This window comes from Vanellus vanellus (genome assembly GCF_965231255.1).
Source record: "Vanellus vanellus genome assembly, chromosome: Z".
In the NCBI taxonomy this organism is placed as follows: Eukaryota; Metazoa; Chordata; class Aves; order Charadriiformes; family Charadriidae; genus Vanellus; species Vanellus vanellus.
Genome location: NC_138908.1, coordinates 78,746,513 through 78,761,471, shown reverse-complemented (window position 1 = coordinate 78,761,471; position 14,959 = coordinate 78,746,513). Strand labels below are relative to the sequence as shown.

At 42.6% G+C, this 14,959-nt stretch overlaps 1 protein-coding gene across 6 annotated transcripts in view; it reads right to left on the bottom strand.

Moving 5' to 3' along the window:
* Positions 1 to 14,959, bottom strand: part of FAM219A (family with sequence similarity 219 member A) — a gene marked incomplete at its 3' end in the record, with an annotated part of 90,802 nt that overhangs the window by 19,945 nt on the left and 55,898 nt on the right. For 3 of the 6 annotated variants that reach the window (XM_082497651.1, XM_082497652.1, XM_082497653.1), the window contains exon 2: positions 14,347 to 14,446. In XM_082497651.1, coding sequence (XP_082353777.1) covers positions 14,347 to 14,446 — 100 coding nt within the window. The remainder of the gene's footprint in view (positions 1 to 14,346; positions 14,447 to 14,959) is intronic. The other 3 variants (XM_082497654.1, XM_082497655.1, XM_082497656.1) reach the window with 1 other exon arrangement.

The following is a 14,959-nucleotide window of genomic DNA, read 5'->3' as shown; positions in this document are numbered from 1 at the left end:
TACTTTACTTGCAGTCTTAAATGCACTCTGCTTACTTTGGTTGACCTTGTGAAAAATCATACTTAGGATTCACCACTGGCTCCATAATCTGATCATCTGCAACACACCTCATGAAGGTCAACCAACCAATCTACCATTGCCAGTGCAAGGTGCTGTGGACCTGGCAAGGCGTCACCTTTGTACCTGTCAGGTACATCTGACAGTCTCCAAGTGAAGCCAAAAGCCTCCAAGTGAAGGAACATAGTGAAAGCCAGTGCCCAGGCAGATGGTGCCCATGGAGCACTCTTCCTCTGGAAATCTCTGAGGACCAAGGCTACTACTTGAAGTCACTTGGGTGACTTTAACACTGCTGGACTGGTACAGGCATTCATATGTAGCAAACCCCAGAGGTTTTGAAGGACTGCCCCAAAAAACAGGTTTTACAGCGGTGTCCATTTTACAAATCATGACATACCAGTACTTACCCTTTCCTTCCACTTGACACAACCCTGTTTCCTCCACAGATCACATCTCAGAGTACTCAGCCTTTCAACAGCCCTGTTTGTCAACCACTGCTAAGGGCCCTCTTGAGCACTAACTACATGATGAGTACTTGGGAAGCCAGCGTAAATAATTTTTTGAGGTGAAGGACTGGAAGAAATGTACGTAAGAAATCTTCATTTTTAGAACCTCAAATATTCTCTCCTTATTTTTCCACAATTCTGTGATTCTGCCCTTGGATTATAGAGCTGGTCTATGAGGTCTGATAAGTCACTTTTTTGTTGTATCCTGCCTTTGAAAAATTTTAGTATCATTCTGTAACCTTGTTAGATGTGACGATCAGCTTTTCATAAGCATCTCTTTGTTACAAACTCCAAGACCATGAAACAGAATTTATTTCATCTGGGCTACAGGCAACACATCAGTTTGTTCCAGATGAGCATTTATGTTTTCACAAGGCAACCTCCACACTTTTTATAGTCTTGAACATCTGCCCGCTGCCTCCACTCCTGCCTTAAAATCCTCATAAGAAGACCAAAACAGTGTTTTTCAAGTTATCAAAATAGTAGACCTCATTCTCCAGGATGGATTTTAACTTTCTCTGTTTAAAATTCATTCCCTCATCCTACAGAAAAAATGCATGGCATGCAAATGGGAAGAAACATGGGATGGGAGGATTCATTCTTTTTTTTTTTTTTTTTTCTTCTATTCTTATAATTATTGGTGGCATGGAGCAGGTAGGGATCTGTATGTGACAGCCAGCTTCTGGGTCATGGTCTTTCCTGCAAACTCCCCGTAAAAATGCAAATTACAGCAGAAAAAATCCCTCTGCCAACCTAAGATTTAAGTGCCTTTTCCAATGGCTGGCTGAGACATCACCAGTGCCAAGAAGAGCTCAAATTGGTTGATGAAATGGAGGTGTTGTACAGCCATCTTAGCAGCTGCTTGATTGTGCTGCAGTTCATATGAACACATGCACAACCACCTTGAATTTGGTTCTGCTTTGTAATACTCCATCACTACACTCTGTGAATGTCCTTATTTTGCTAGGACATGCTGGGTACAAGAAATCAGCTGCTTGCTGGTATTAAAAGATCGCTCAGCATTGAGAACCCTAGACAAAATGGAAGTCAGGAAACACATCTATAAAAGAATAAATTTCTCTGTACACTGGAGTCAGTAAGAGATAAAAGCAAAGGAGAAATTTAGTTTTAATATGTTCTTAAATTCAATCACTATACAACTGAGGAGGTTTGGTGAACTAAAGAGAAAGAACAGAAAGCAATAATTAAAATTTAGAAAGAAGAACATTTGTAATGGAGTGAAAATCAAGTAGCAATTGGGTTTCTCTTTTTTACCAGTGGACATACCAGAGCTTATGGATGAGGACTGCTTTGTGCCAGGGCATGCAAGTTACTTAAGTCTACCTCTACAAATCCTACCATGTTTGTGTTGGAAACCCAAGAGAACAACTAGCTAGGACTTAGATAGGCTTTTTCAGTAGCAAGTAGAAAGTATATGACATCTAAAAAAATAAGTGGAGTCCTAACTAGGAATAGGATCACAGGATACTTCAAGTTGGAAGGGACCTCAGGAGCTTTCTAGCACAATGTCCTGCTCAAAGCAGGATCAGCTATGGGATCAGACTGGGCTGTTCAGAGCTTTATTCAGTCAGGTTTTCAAAACCTTCAAGAATGGAGATGACACTACCTCCCTGGAAAAAGTTTTCTAGTGCTTGACTGTTCTCATGGTGAAAAAGTATTTCCTTAAGGTGATTAAGGTGAGAAAGAAACAGGTTGGGAATGAAGTACCCACTAGATGCTACAGGCAATTTGTTGCCAACTCAGGCATGTTGATATAATTCCTCACTGGCACAGAGGAAGTTTCACATGAAGCTTTTCCACTCTTCTTACAATTCTCCAGATTATCCTGGTCATCTCTCATCTGATGGTCAGGTATATGTAGAGAGCTGGCACTGTCTTTTCCCCCTTTTCCCTGCCTTTCTCCCTTTCCCTCTCTACCGTTCCCTGAAACAGAAGAGATTACAGCCTAGTTCTAGGTCAGATGAATGTCCTGTAGACCCCCCAGAGATGCTTCAATTCATCTAGTCAATGAGACCCAAAGCAGCCATAGCCTTTTCTAATGTTGTCAAAACAGGGGAGTTTGAAACTTCCTGGTACCCATTAATGTTTAATTGAAGATAGAAAGAAGAACATTCTCAACGAAGAAGCTAAGATGACCTCCTTGTGTTACTGATCATCCCCTTTCAATGAAGAATAGCAAAACCCAAAGCGAGGTCCAAAGGACCCAAAGCCAAATTCAAGGACTGTCACGTATCGTAGCTCTTTTGCACACAGGCAGAAGTGAGTCAGCTATGTGAGCTGGGAGGAACTAAGAACATAACATCTGCCTGCACAGAAATAACTATGGCAAAGTTTTGCTTTCACATTTTGCTTCATCCCCTGACCCACATATCAGAGGCTGCGTAAAGCCACATTTCAGCCTGGTAGATAAAGCATTCAGGCAGAAAAAGGAATTGAATGTGAGTCTTCCATGTTCTGGCTTAAAGTCTGTAGCTAAAAAAGGCACAGCTGTTTTGTGACTTCAGCCTCCCAAATTTTTTATAGCCAAAACCACTTTGTAAATTAGACATGAATTTGTGAACAGTTTTGGAACAACCAATTACATAATCTTTTAGTGAACATACAAAAAAAAAAAAATAGTGCTAGGGTTTACTAGGGAGTTTAAGTCCAAGATAGTTGTTATTTCCTTTAAAAATTGTAAGCAAAACCTGAAAATCTAATTTTAAAAGCAGCCTCCATTCTGGACACAAACTACCCATGCCTGACAGCATCACTTTAAATTTTAAATATGCTAGCCTTGCTCAAGACATATTTTTAGCACAGTGTGATTTAATATGTCAAACATGGTTTCTCAGATGAACTTATACAAAATACAATTGTCTCACTTGTACTATTCATCTCTTCTCTCAAGTTCCTAGTCTTACAAACAGTATGTAAAATAAATCAGAGCAAATCTTTCTTTTTTGAAAATCTGCTCTTGCTTTTGGATCAGGTAGTGACAGGAGACAGAGAGGGGCTGTTTTCTGGCATGGAACGGCTGCTGTTACTTGGGAGCTCCGTTGCAGCGAAGAGGCTGCGAGCAGGCTGCAGCTCTGAAACACCCAGTGTGATTAAACTTTCTTCTCATAGCCAGCTCACCATTTACTCATGGCAGAAACCACTTTTAAGCTCACGAGCTTCAGACTACTACTGAGCTTGACAGAACTGCATCATTCCTCCAAAAGACTTCAACATCTGCTGACTTAATTGTATCAATTTTATAGCAGTGAACAAAAAAGAGTGTATGTGGGTTGTTTGGAAAAAGTGGGGATTGTCTTGCTTTTAGAGCAGAAGGTAGAAAAAATCAAAGTTATAGCAAACATAACATGACGATTTTGGGTTTACAGTAAAATTGCCTTAAAACCCTGTAGAGGATTTATTTTATTGTGCTATAAACAGTGGTACTTTACAAGACAGAGTTGAAACAGTTCCCCATTCACAAAGGCTTAAGCTGAACCAATTCAAGCTCTTCTCAAGGTAAGCAGCGAGAGGGAAAAAGAAGGCACAGAGTTAAGAAAAGAAAAGGAAAGAAAAAGATTTGGGCAGGGTTCACAGATGAGAAGGACACGAAGAGGAAGGCAGGAGTCAGTGAGAGGCAATAGCTCAGCTGTGCAGTCTTAAAAGATGTATTATTTCACTAATATGGAAAGTGGGAGGAAGCCTGGGAGAGGAGCAGTTTGCAAAGCAGAGTGGAGACAACAGGAATCTACTACTTGTACTGCACTAAGGACAGAGGCAGAGATTAACAGATCACAATGGTTACACAGGAGAAGCTGGAGATCATGCTTTGAGCAAATACATGATGGGTTGGGGAATGCTCAAATGTTTTAAAACCTGATGAACAATTCCCAGTTTTCTTTCTAGAAGAAGTTTCAAAAAGGGCACTACAGCTATTTTGCGCAATACCAGACTGTGATGTCTCATTTCCATGAATGATGCAATAAATGCATATCCTCAGCACAAACTATTCAGCCGTGATTCAGGCAGTAATTAAAGCTTTTTGAATGATAGTTGTGTTTAACAACTGGAGAAATGGTATCAGACTGTCCAATTACTGCTGTGACTTTACAACTTATTAAATAAAATCTTATATTGGTAAATATGTGGCATCTATAAGAATGGCTTTATTTTACTTCAGTGAGACCCGCTTTATTGAGAATGTCTGCCAAGTGGAACAAGAAAAGAGCTGTGCCAAAAGCTTGAGGTTTGAAAGAAAAGGAGAAGAGGTGCCAGAAGCACAAGCAGAGCAGAAAGGCTGTAACTGGTACAGGCTGTGGTCTTTCATGGAGGTGCCACCGCCTTGTTAATACCAGGGGTGAACCGACTGCCAGGGAACAGGCAAAGCTCCCTCTTAGTCCCAGCCAGGACTTGCAAAATCCAGAAGCCTCTTTGCACAACTGCTCCCACCATCTCCACAGCAGCTTAATTCCTGCTCCTAAAACTTCTCCAGAGTGGTGTTGATTGGCGTAAGAGGTTGGTGGTATCTCTGACCCCAAGCTGAGATGCTGAGAATAGCTGAAGCTACAGTAGAGTTGTGTCTACCAGACTGCTACCCCAGTAAACAGCCTCTTTTGCATGTGCCCAGCACAGGCCCATATTGCTCCACGATCTGCTTCAATCAGCCTTCCCTCCATGAAGAACCAAAGAAGAAACCTCAGTGGATTCATCTGTACGGCCCCATTTTTGGGAATTGCTCCTCCCCAGACCTCTGAATGAAAACTGATGGACACGATGAAGTTTGACTGTGGCTAACTGGGCAAAAATTGTGCTTAGTTTGTTGCTGCTGCTTCTATCCTACCTCTTCTCCACCATTTTGTGTGGTACATCTCCCTAGCTGCCACATTAAGAGCTTGGCCACACAGGTGGTGCTTGAGCTGTATCACTTGCTGGGCCTGACGGACTGGGGCTCTGCTGCGCACAGCTGGGTGTAACACTGCTGAGATCTGCATCCAAGACCACCATGGTACCCTCACCTAACAAGGCCCCCGCTACTGACTGGACATGATATCGATGACATCCTCATCTATTCTGCTCTCCTACTGTGGCACACCAAAGTTTGTGTTTTTCTGAGTTCTGAGTCTCCAAAGGATCCTTTAAGATCTCAGAGAAGCAACATGAAGTTTTCAGGGTGCTGTAAGCATCCTCTGTGCATAAGGATAGCAGTTGAAAAACAGAAATTGCAGTGAACTTCCTATACCAGCACAAATCCCTTTTCTTTGAGAAGTGTGTGTTATTTCTACTTAATAGAGCCTGATCTGCTGACGGAGCATTTTAGCCCCAGCACTCAATAAGCAGCCAGTAACCTTTCCTGGCTAAGAGCTGAGTGTGCAGCACAGAGAAGACAAAGGGGGAACCCACATCACTGGATAGTCAGAACAAATTCAATTGACCATTAGGTACCGTTTAAGGCTCATCATTAATAAATCAAACATATTAAAAAAATGCACCATCCAATACTGTCCGCGGATGCTGTGGTCTGTCCTGGAGCCAGTTTACATTAATTACACTGGGCTTTATTTGCTTCCTTTGAGTGCTACGTAGAAACTCTTCTGCCTGCGGAGACATCAGAAGGAACTACAGGAATAGTAACACCTGGGTAATTAAGAGCTGGGGAAATGTTCCCTTGCAGTGGGCCAGAGGATCAGGTGGGACCTACATTTAAGGACACAGGGTGCTGAGAAGCCAGAAAACAGTACTATTGCCCTTTTCTGTGTTGATTTTATCAAAGATGCCAACACCTGAGCAGGCAGCCTTGTCAACTCAGCTGGTGCTAGTCTTTTCAATGTCAGGAACAAGGTGTAAATCACCTTTGGGGACACCACTGTCTTTTAAACCAGCTCTCTACATACTTCACAGAAAACAGCAATGAGAGTAATAAATACTGTGTAATGGGACCTTGGACCAGACCACCAGCCTATCACTGCTGTGGTGCTGCTGTGGTTAGGCTTTGCTAGACCAGCTAGTTTTTATTCTCATCACTACTTCAATTACTGACTTTTTCCTGCCTTCTGGCAAAGAATCTCAATAATTTGCTTAATTTGTTTTGCCTCACAACCTCTGAGCTGCTTCTTATATTTGAGGTGACAGATTATGGTTGGTCAGGGCAAAGAAGAGAACTGTAATTTGCAGCTCTTGTCTTCTGCTTCAGGAACAACCCCCCCAATTCAGACTCCATGGCTTTGGTCCATTCTCATTACAAAGTAAAATAATTTGTGTAAAAGCAGATCTTCAGGATTAGTTCTCTTTCCTAGACTATCAGACCTGTAGGTACTGTAAAAATTTGGAGTGGCTAAAGGATGGCCAGATAATGCCCAATAAAATGATTCAACTACTTTACAGACTCCTCCTTCATGACTTTTATCTGAAGATAGCCAAGAGTGGTGTATGCAACACAAGATGTGAGTGGGTGTGTATCTACTGGCTCGCGAGGTGCGTGGGTACTCAGTAACTTGTCACGGGAGAGGTGCATGTATGATGGGGGAGGGCTGGGAAAGGCTGGTAAAGCCCTAGTGGGGTGGCATAACAAATCAAGCCAATTGCAGGGACAGAAAGACTAGGCTTGTTTGGTGAACACTGTGCCGCATCATCCTCATATTCATGCTGTGCTCCTGGGATTTGCAGACTGGTACTTCCCTTCCCTCTGTCTCACCCACTCCCTCCTGCCCAGAGCTCTCTGCTGAACTCCAGTGAATTGCTCTGCTCCATTTTCTCTTAATGGCTTTACTGTTTACCCAAGCCTGTGTCAGCTACAGTGTCTCATGCACCTCTTCCTTTCTGGCCCTTTATTTCTTCTCTAACTAATCTGCAATAAAATGCCTGTCACAACTGTTTTTCTGCCCTCATCTTTGCTGCTCTGACTGCAGACAGCTCTACTGCCCTTAATGTGATGCAGCTGTTCACTCTCTCATCCCCTTCAAAAGGAGCCTGGAGATATCCTACAGGAAGGATGCTACAATAAATCTGTGTACGCAATTTCTCTTATAAATGGAAGGAGTAATAACACATGAAATAATGTTTAAATAAATTCCTCCCAAGCCCCAGGAGACCTCCGAGTGGTAGGCTGCACTTCTATCTTCATGAAGAAAATCAATAGCGGTGCTATATTGCCACTGCACTCAGGCTTCCACATTACTCATCCCCCCTGTACAAAGTACAGACTGTGTTCAAGGAAATGGGTGCTCCCAGGGGAGGAAAACGGCTTTGTGCACTTAAGGTAATGATGTCACTTGAGGTCGCCATGCAAACAGCTATGGATATGGAAATCTGCAGTTTTGTCAATAGAGCTGGAACCTGGGGACCTAGCTTAAGAGTTACAGCTTTTTTATAAAATGTTTTCCTAATTTACCTACAGAGCTTCTTCCCAGAAACAACAGCTGCTGTACCTAATTAGCATTAATCGCCTTGTTATAGAACAGCAACTGGGAATAGTACAGTACTTGAGGTACTGACAAAAGGATACACTAATGGCATTGATTTGTCCGGTCTACTACAACCTCCCCTTATTATTCTGTTTTCTGTATGAAAAGCTTAGAAGTCACAAGCTGTGAAGCAGACTGGGAAGACATGACGCAGGAAAGGGGCCACGGATGTGAGCAGGGACTGAGCAATTCAGCCTACGCAAGACGCTTGCTGCCTGCTCTTTTTGGGACTGTATCTCCCAGCACAAGTTCTTCATCTTGACCTGAGGCACGAGCATCCCTGGAATGGGATCTCTGAGCAAGGCATTGTTTTGAATTGCACTGGGATAGGATGCTCTGCTGTGCGCTTTGTGGCTTTTCAATGGAGATGCTCTGAACAAAAAAACAAGCTCTGAACCCACACCCAACCCTAGGAGATGGGGTTAAACACCAATTGAAAGCTCAGTCTCAGGAGCCACATGGGGAGATAAAAGCAGTTTGTCCTTTACCAGGATTCAAGACCATCTGTAAAGTTTCAACCAGAAATGTATCAATTTTGTTATGTTGAACCCTGAGGGGTTTGTAGTTCTCAGCTCATTGACTGATATTCCCAGTACTACTCCCCCCTGACCATACAGCAATTCAATATCTGCCATGAATGCACAGCAGCAGGCTGGAAAGCAGGAGCTAACACCACAGATGTGTCATCAGCCTCTGTCCCCAAATGGATTATCTCCTCTGTTCACTTCAGTCTCCACCAAGATGGGGCCCAGTCATAAATTAGATCCTCAGTTCGCATGCACACCAGGGAACAACGTGCTCTATTTCCTAATGATGGGGTTTCTGTTGCTGTTTTACCTCTACCAGAGTTGCTTGCTCTAAGCAAACATCATTCCAGTTACTTGCTTGAGGTTTTTGAGAATCTTGTTTGTTAACAAGCAAGAATTAATCCAATAGCACAAGTGAAACAATTCAGTGCTTGGAAGTGGGTGCATCTAATTGATGTCTCCATGCAGAATCCCCATCCTTTTCCTCTGTGGAAGACAGATATGAACTCCCCTGCTGTCACCAACTAAAATCTTAGGTTGTTTATACATGCTAAGAAGAAGAGGCAGGACTGATAAAGAAAGAAGCAGAAGCAGACAAGAAGCCTTGGTGGTCTCATCTGAGATCTCTACTTAGAGGATGAGCATTATGGTTATTTGTCAGGCAATGACCTTTTCTGCCAAGACTTTCTTCAGCTTTCCCTGAGCCATCTGCTTGAGTCAGGCCCCACTATGGCCTTGCTATGGTGACTTGCTCTCACCCCCTTCTTGTCATACAGAAAGCCAAAAGGTGAGGCTGGGGTGACTCAAGAGGCTTTTATACTCACCATACTAATAGGTCCAGGCTCCCAGCAAGCAGAATTTCCTTCCCAGTAGTAGCTGGGCTAGGGCTGACCTGGTCTAAGAGCGATCTGCACTGTGTCTACTAGGGAAAAAACCAACATACTACAATGAATCTGGCAGGAAGAAAGTGTTAGTATCCTATTAATAAATGAAACAGCTCTGCTCTGTTAGTGTGACAACAGCTTCTCTCTCTTGAGGCAAGGAAAGTTTCTGGTCAGGCTGGTGGATTATATACTTGAGCTACAGCAGCTTACACCAAAGGCAACTTCATGACACTTGCTTCTCCTTATGGGGCTGACTAGTATCAGCCACTGTGCTTTTTGGTATTAAGATAAATACCAGCACGAGATCTAAGCTGGAAGGAGAACAAAACAGTAGCTAGGAAAGCAGGAAAATTACCTGCTACATTTGCAATTCAGGTCATTTTTTTACAAGACGCTTTGCAAAGAAAATCTAAAACAAAACCCATAAACATGACGCCTGCATCAATATGAACTAGGGTTCCTCTTGGTCATATGGCAGGAGACCTCATCTGCATGTAGCTCACTCAGTCTTAAAGTAGGATGCAGTTTGCCTAGCTTAGACAAACATTTTCCACTGAGCAATCTTCCAAAAACAGTGCCTTATTCTCTATCTAGTCCAAGGAGAGGAGGTGCTCATGTCTAAGGCAATAGGTATCTCGGAGGTATGAAGGCTGTGATGAGTGTCTGTCTGTCTGCCTCTCTTCCATACATTCATCTGCAGACGGGGATGCAGGAGATTTACTGCCAAGCTCCCCGTGTGGTGGATGTGCTGATGAAGATGCCTCTGCCACAATCCCTCATCACTACTGTAGCTTGTTCTGCAGCACTCCAACCAATTACCACGTCGCCCATTCTGTTTTAACACAAAGTGTAACACCATTGACTGCTAGGTAAGACAGACAGACTGTCTGGATGGGGATTTCAGCACAGAGAAGGGAAATTAAAAATGCAAAATAGAAAAACAGATGGCATAAGCTTCATTAAAATAATATCTTGTCTCTCGGGGATCCCATGAGGATCTGTTGCCTTCCAATGGATACAGAGCCCCTGAGATTTACACTTGGGCATTATTATGTTCCTCCCTCTCTCCTTATCACAACTCTCTTCTGTTTTCAAACGGCTTGTGGTATGTGCTCCATCTGGATATGCCGCCTAATAAGGACGTGCTGGAGACATCTCCTAAGCACTAATGTACACCCAGCCCCCCGTGGTGCTGTTGTGATCCTCCTTATCGAGTGATTCGAAAGAAAGAAAGAAGCGTGGCTGAGCCTTGCGTTCCTGACAAAAAGACAAAGTCAGTGGGAGCGTTAGAAAAGTAAGAAATACATAATTAATATGGATACAATATCTGTATGGGTTTAAGATGGTGAACTACATGAACTGGGAGATGTTATTTCCCCTTGGTGTGAGGTTCTCCTCCTTTTTGATGTGGCCTCAGCAGCACGATAAACATTTTACTGTTCCACTTATAAACCAGGTGTAACCTTTATGAAGTCACTAGAAATATAAGACTCCTCTGAAGTTTTTCTTGTATCTAACTGACCCCCCCAGAAAACACATGGCCAAGTGTTTTTATCCAGAGTGGGGGAAACCACCAAGGAAAAGACCATTCAAGCAGCAGGCTAAATCTGTGTTCAGTGTGTACAGCACAGCACAGTCTTTCTGTCACACTTCAATCACTGCGGCCTCTGGAAGCAAAAGTCGTATTCACGCTGAGTCGGTATTTAATTGAGCTCACTTGAACCAAGCTTCCAGCAAGCACATATGACAGATTTACATATGAATCTTCACAGAGTGAAAAAATGACATTTATCAACCTTCCATCAGAGCATTTGACATTTGAACAATTGATTCTGGTTTAACAGCAAAAAATGTCACTATCCATATGGAAAAGCTGCAATCGGATTAAAACCCTAGTCGCTACCTTCCCCAACAATGGCTCTCCCAGTCAAGCTATTAAACATTTATATACTACCTTAATTTTGTCTAGCCTTAAAGAGATTAAAAACCCTATCCAAATCCTGAGTTTAATGCAGAAGAGACAAAAAAATCTAGTTGGAGGAACAGGGGCCAGAGCTGGGAGTTGCCAGCTATTAAATTGCTTGAAAATTGTAAAGGCTGGGAAGATAACAGCAGCAGGAGCTGCTGCGGATTAAAGGCATGTTACACTGGCTACAGACAATACCGTTAGACTCATTTTGCTCCAGGTAACCTAGAGTTCATCTGGGTATGACTAAGGTAGAAAGTCAACCCAAATACCACTAGATATGTGTTCACCTAATTAAAGAGGCATGTTGTTTCCACTGGCAGAGAGAGAGGTGTTTGAGCAGATTTCTCTCTGGAGACAAGGCAGGAAGATGCTTGTCAGCCTTGCAAGACAATTTCTCTTAAGCAGGTAGGTTTCACCCACTATTACCTTCATAAGCATATTGTGGTCAGCACTGAGTATTCACTGGGCAGGAGCACTAGCTGGAAAGGAGGTCCTGGTAATGGTACACCTCCTTCTACTGCAAAAACTGTTGAGACTCTTCCAATATCTCCTTTACATTTTTACTGATGGACAGCAGCGTTCAGCAGTAGCTAAATGAAATAAAATTTTCCCTATGTGGGAAAGCAGAAGTTCTCCCAGAAAGGCTAATCATTCCGTTGTAACTGATCCTTGAAAAAAGCTGGTAAGCTCTGCAGAAGTGTGACTATGGTGTATTTTCATGTATTAGTCCATTTTAGTAATCAGTTACCTTGCAATCAACTAATGTAACTGGCTTCCTCTTCCTTAGTCGCCTCTGGATGGAAAATTCTAGTTTACAGCAGACTGAGTTTCTCCTGTCATATTTTTCTCATTTCTGTCACTCCAGTTTTCGTGTTTTTTCTCTATGGTATTTCTGAGTCTTTGTTGTTCTGATGTCTCTAAAATACGCTATGACTAAATTTTCTCTGCCGACTCCTGTTTTTTGTGTGAAAGTCATTAATGAACATATAAATGAAATCACTGTTGGAGAACTCCATTAGCAATGTCCTTTCTTCCAATACTTTCTCCTTCAACACTACCTGATGTGTTTTGAGTTCCTGGGTTTCTCAATCTGCTGGCTTTGCTTAAGCACCTAGTTTATAAAACTGAGGTTTGTTACAGATCTACCTCAAATTACCTTTTCATTTAATTTGCATGAATTGAACTTGTTATCCCTGAATCCAAATCTATTTCCCATGATCACATCTCCTATAATGTCATCATGACTTACCAAAGACAAGTCTAAAATAGCACCATTTCCTGTCACATTAGCGAATCTCTGGAAGATATTTTTATTGCCTAGAAATGCAAGAATATGTCAGACTTACCAATAATAGTATCAACTGCTCTCCAACCTGATTCCTGATGTTAAATTATCCAAAACAACTACTGCAGTAGTAATTACATCTCTAATAACATTACAGAACTCTCTTGGCAGTGAAAAAGGATCCTGGTGGCATATGGCATGCTGCTAGTGATAATCTTTTACCAAACTGTGAGTTGTGCTGTCATTAACACATACTGCTGCTCCCTGCCTTTTCCTGAAAAGCAGCCACTAGTTTTAGAGTATTCATGACTGCGACTGCAGGACTGATCTACTGTCCCAATGCACTTGCTCGTAGCCTGTATCAGTAGCTCAAGGTCCTCCACTTTTCTGCATAATCTTGCTGCATTTGCATATCCAACTTTCTGTCTTCTTCCTAGTCACTCTTTCAGCAAGATCTTGCCTGTTCAACTACTTTCTTTTTCTTTGCTGTCTATGGGCCTACTCTGTGACATTCCTTTCTGCACTAGTATGACCAGATTTGTTTAATTATTCAATTTATCACATAGTCAGGCAGAGCCTTGGGACTTCACAAGTGCTCCTCAGCCTTTTCCTGGTGTTTCTTTAAGGCTTGTCCTATAAATGAGGCCACCACTAGCATTTGCAGTAGTACTGCAGGTCCTTGGGTAAAATCTATCTATTGAGAACATCTCTTCATAATCACACACCAATGCCCAAACTTTCCCAAATCTTCTTCAAACCTTAGTTGACTGCTGACATTTCCTATCACTCATTTGGTACGGGCCAGAGCTATTCCACTGAACATGTGGGCACCCCCTTCTTTCAGAACCTCCCCCAACATGGCATAGTCACCCTCAATCAGCTCCAGCAGCATCCTCTCAATGTCATTTGTTCTGATGTGAAGGACAATCAGGGGATTGCTTCCTGCTCCTATTGGGAAATTTTCCAGATTTAGATTCCCATTTTTTATCCGTGCTCTGAGCAAAAAGCACACTGTTCCTTTGACTTGTCCTTCACCAGGTTCTTGAGGCTGTGTGGCACAATGGTGGCTCAAGTTTTGGAGGCAGGACAGCCATGTGTGGATTGCTCTCCTCTTGTAAGCATTAGCTTTGTGAGGAGGCAGTGTATTGTGCTAATTGGATGATTCTGCTTCCAGAGCTTAAAAAACATCACTCAGAAATAGCACGAGTATTTGTACGTGAAACTTTACAGACCTACAACCCCCTCCTTCTCACAGTAACACAGCTTTACTTTTTCCTGGTAGTGGCCCAAGTCTCTGATCCTTTCCCTTTTGTTTGCAGTTATTCTGTCTTCTTTTTACAGTCCCTCTATATTATCTTACTTCTTTACCTGGCCAAGCCTTGATCTTAGCTTGATAAAAATCTGTAGGTTTAAAAAGCTATGCCTTCCTTTCAAGGCACAGCTTCCTTCCTCTACCACAGCTCAAGATACAGGGTCCTTACGTGTTTGTAGGTCAGTTCCCTCAGCAGCAGAATCACAATGATAAAACTGCTCTGTGAGTCGTTTGAGCCAGGTGGTAAGCTCAACCACATGTATGGGGATCTGCATACAACCCCATAAGCACTTCACTGTATTTCAGACCTTGGATGCAGCATTTTCATGCTCCATCAGCAAAGACTCACCTAATTTCACCTGAAGTGGGGACGGCTTATAGTTCATGGCTACAGTCTCTCCCTCTCTTGTATCGCAATCTCTGTCCGAAATAGATGCAGCTGTTGGATCCTGTTAAGAAAAAAAAGAAAACAAAACAGAATGGTTTAGCTCAAAGTCTGCTTTAACTGGCTGTTAGGCAAGTCCATTCCCACCCGCATTCAGAGGGAGCAGAGAACATGCGTTTTGAACAGCTGAAAGCCAGGGGCAAAACACAGAACTTTGGAAGAACATTTAGTATGCTAAAAAGTACCTCTGGAAATGCCAGATTTCAACAGCATACTTATATGGTGGATGATACTGGGAATATAATGTGGAAGGTGGGTCATCAGTTCAAATTCAGCCTGGGCTGGCAGTAGTCCCAAACCATTTTCATGTGATGACTCTTTGGAGTGTTGGATGAAATGCATTTACAGTTTCAGCCGAGTTCAAAGTGGAGCAGTCAGACTCAAGATTAAAACTAAAAGGCTCATGACCACCTATTGAAAGCCCGGCTCAGAAGGAACATGGACTGAATGAGTAAGAGAATTCAATCTCTGTTCCTCTTGGGAGAGGGATGACAAAGTCTGTATGTCCCATGTTGGA